Genomic DNA, 3203 nt, shown 5'->3' on the forward strand with positions numbered 1-3203 from the left:
GGGGACCGGTACACGGCAGCAGGGGGTCCCTGGTGCCCCAGGAAGGAGGACGCACGTGCTGGGGAGAAGGAAGCTCTTTATGGAGGTAACAAACACGCACGTTCACCCACGTACAGCAACACGGTAGAAAAGAGATGGGGTGCCCCCCACCTCATCCCGGAAGCTGGTACCTGGGACCCCCCACCCCTGCCAGGGAAGAGGACGGAGGGAGAAGGGAGAGGAGGGGCGGGGGGTCCCACCCCACTGGGGTCCCCATGCCTGGTCCCGGAGGGTCCTGCCCCTCCACCAGCACCGTGGCCCCGTGTACCCAGGGAGGGCTCCGTGCACTCTCGCCCAGCCCCACGAGCAGCCCTGGCCCCCTGCGGGGTTGGGGGTGTCAGGGGCAGGGGGGGGCCACGCCAGCACCCCGCAGCTGGGGCAGAACTGGAGCCGCGTTGGGTTAAAAACCTAATAAATATGGGGAGGGGGAAGCTGCGGTTTTGGGGTGCTGGCACCTCACTCCTCACCTCGTGTCCCCCCCGCTGCCCTGGGGGGCTGTCCCCTCCCCACCGCTGCTGGAGCGTGCCAGGAGCTGGGGTGCTTCCCCTCAGCTCAGCGCGGGGCTGGGCCAGCGCCGCAGGGTCCCTAGGGAGGGCAGAAGTCTGTGAAGTAGGGGTGCTGGAGAGCCTCCTCTGCTGATATCCGCTGCACCGGGTTGCACTTCAGCAGGTTCTGGTGGTGGGAGAGGCAGGAGGTGAGGCTGAGGAGGGGTGAGCCATGGCCCGCCCTGCCCCACAGACCCCCAGAGAGGCATGGGGCTGCAACGGGAGAGGGCACCCCCCCAAGAAGCCAAAACCCCTCTCCACCCTGGGGAAGCCCCATGGTGCAGGCAGGAGGGCTGGGCAGAGCTCACCTGCAGCAGGTCCCGGCCGGTGGCGTTCAGCTTGGGCACCACGTTGACCAGGGAGGTGGTGGCGGGGTACATGGGGTAGGGCTGGGGACACAGAGGTGAGCCCCAGCCACCTACCCCCCGCCCCAAACCCCCCTGCCCGCCTGCACCTCACCTTGTAGTCGGGCAGCTTGGCCATGGCCGGCCACTGCTCCTCCGTGGGGGTTCCCAGCAGCGTGGGAACAGCAGCAGTCAAGGGCCACGGCTGCAGCCAGCGCCAGAGTCACCTGCCACCCAGCCCACCCCCACCTAAGCCAGGCAGAGCCCCCTCCCACTCCCCTACCAAGGAGAGGGGGGCGGCCCCCCTCCCACACAGCCCCTGAAGGATATCGGAAAATCCTTTTCAGCTGGTCGTCCACATCGTTCCCTGGGAACAGGGGCCGCCCGGCGTTGGCCAGCTCTAGGGAAGAGGGCGGATGAGCCCCGTGGCCCCACAGGCGCAGCCCCCGGTGCGGCAGCCCCCGGTGCGGCAGCCCCCGGTGCGGCAGCCCCCGGTGCGGCAGCCCCCGGTGCGGCAGCCCCCGGTGCGGCAGCCCCCCATGGCGCTACCTGCGAAGATGCAGCCGGCTGACCACATGTCGATGGAGGTGGAGTAGAGCTTGGCGCCGAAGAGCACATCTGGGGGCCGATACCACAGCGTGACGACCTGCACAGAGGGACGGGGGACACGCTCAGCCGGCCGGGGGACGGGACAGCTGAGCCCCGCTCCAGGAGGAGGCCTGCAGCGAAAGCACAGGCCTCCCAGCTCACCTCCGCCGAGTAACAGCGCACGGGGATGCCAAAGGCCCGCGCCAGGCCGAAGTCAGCCAGTTTGAGTTCCCCGTTCTGCAGCAAAAGCACCGCGTCAGCAGGACTTCGCAGGGGACGCCCCGTCCCACTGCCCGCCCCACGCCTCGGAGCCGGCGGGCCGCCGCTGCTCCGGGCCCTTGGGGACCAGAAAGACAAGGCAGAGACAGCGCGGCAAGCTGCAGACAGCCGGGGGCCCGCTGCCCGCCGTAACCCACTGCCGGCGCAGCTGGGGTGCCGCACGCCGGCCCTCACCCTGTTAATGAGCAAGTTCTGGGGTTTGAGGTCTCGGTGCAGGACGTTGCGGCTGTGGCAGAACGCGAGGCCCTTCAGCAACTGGTACATGAACGACTGCGGGAAAGAGCGCAGACACCAGTGGGACCCATCAGCCCCTCGCCGCCGCTGTCCGGTTCTCGTGACGGCCCACGCCGCCACAGCCAGGGCGGGACGAGCACGGGGCCCCCAGGGGCTCCCAGAGGCCCCCTGAGCGCACCTTGACGATCTCTGGATCCAAGTCCCCGTTGCAGCTATCGAAGTACTTCTTCAGGTCCTGGGGGAAGCGAGCGGGGGCCGCGTCAGGGCGCGGCGCGGGGCGGCAGCGGCGGCCCCGGCCCCGGGCTCACCTGGTCGCAGAACTCGAAGACCAGGGTCAGCTTCTTGTCGCTGTGCAGGACGTCGTGGAGCCTGCGAGGGGAAGGGGTCCCTGAGGCCGGGCCCACGGCGTGACACCGGCCCCGGGGAGGGGTCGGGGCTCCCGCCGGCCCCGGGGGCACCCAGGGGGGGGCGGACCCCGCCGCCCCAGCCTGGCGGCCCCCCCTTGCCTGACGATGTTTTTGTGCTTCAGCTCCTTGAGCAGGCAGATCTCCCGCAGCGCCGAGCTGGGCACACCCTGCCGAGAGAGGGGCGCGCTCGGGGGGGCTCGGGGGGCCCGGCCCCGGCCCCGGCCCGACCCCCGGCCCCCCCCTCACCTCGTCGTCATCGTCCAGCCGGACCCGCTTCAGCGCCACGATCTCGTGCGTCTCCCGGTTTTTGGCCTTGAACACGGTCCCGTAGGTGCCTGCGGGCAGCCGGGTCACCGCCGCACCGGCCCCCCGGTACTGGTACCGGTACCGCCCCCGGCCCCCGCGCCGGACCCTCCCGCACGGCCCCGGCCCCGGCCCAGCCGCACCTTCCCCGATCTTCTCCAGCTTCTCGTATTTCTGCATCGCGCCGCGCTCCGCTCCTGCCCCGCCGCACCGGGCCCGGCCCCGCCGCCGCCGCGCCTCCGGCAGCCCCCGCGCCCGCCGCGCCTCCCGGCAGCCCCCGCGCCCGCCGCGCCTCCCGGCAGCCCCCGCGCCCGCCGCGCCTCCCGGCAGCCCTTGCGAACGACACGCCTCCCGGCAGCCCTTGCGAACGACACGCCTCCCGGCAGCCCCCGCGCCCGCCGCGCCTCCCGGCAGCCCCCGCGAACGACACGCCTCCCGGCAGCCCTTGCGAACGACACGCCTCC

At 71.8% G+C, this 3203-nt stretch overlaps 2 protein-coding genes across 2 annotated transcripts in view; both read right to left on the reverse strand.

Annotated features, from left to right (window-relative positions):
- The window catches only part of ATG9B (autophagy related 9B), a 116727-nt gene that overhangs the window by 23164 nt on the left and 90360 nt on the right, over positions 1-3203 (reverse strand). The gene's annotated exons all lie outside the window — the stretch shown is intronic.
- Positions 60-2971, reverse strand: CDK5 (cyclin dependent kinase 5). The gene is made up of 12 exons (XM_075082124.1): positions 2883-2971; positions 2683-2771; positions 2536-2603; positions 2338-2398; positions 2208-2264; positions 1970-2065; positions 1679-1753; positions 1478-1574; positions 1259-1328; positions 1044-1104; positions 893-973; positions 60-711 (listed from the first exon to the last, which is right to left on the reverse strand). The coding sequence occupies exons 1-12, from the start codon at positions 2917-2919 to the stop codon at positions 625-627; spliced, it is 879 nt and encodes a 292-aa protein (XP_074938225.1). The 5' UTR covers positions 2920-2971; the 3' UTR covers positions 60-624.

This window comes from Phalacrocorax aristotelis, chromosome 2 (genome assembly GCF_949628215.1).
Source record: "Phalacrocorax aristotelis chromosome 2, bGulAri2.1, whole genome shotgun sequence".
Taxonomy (NCBI): Eukaryota; Metazoa; Chordata; class Aves; order Suliformes; family Phalacrocoracidae; genus Phalacrocorax; species Phalacrocorax aristotelis.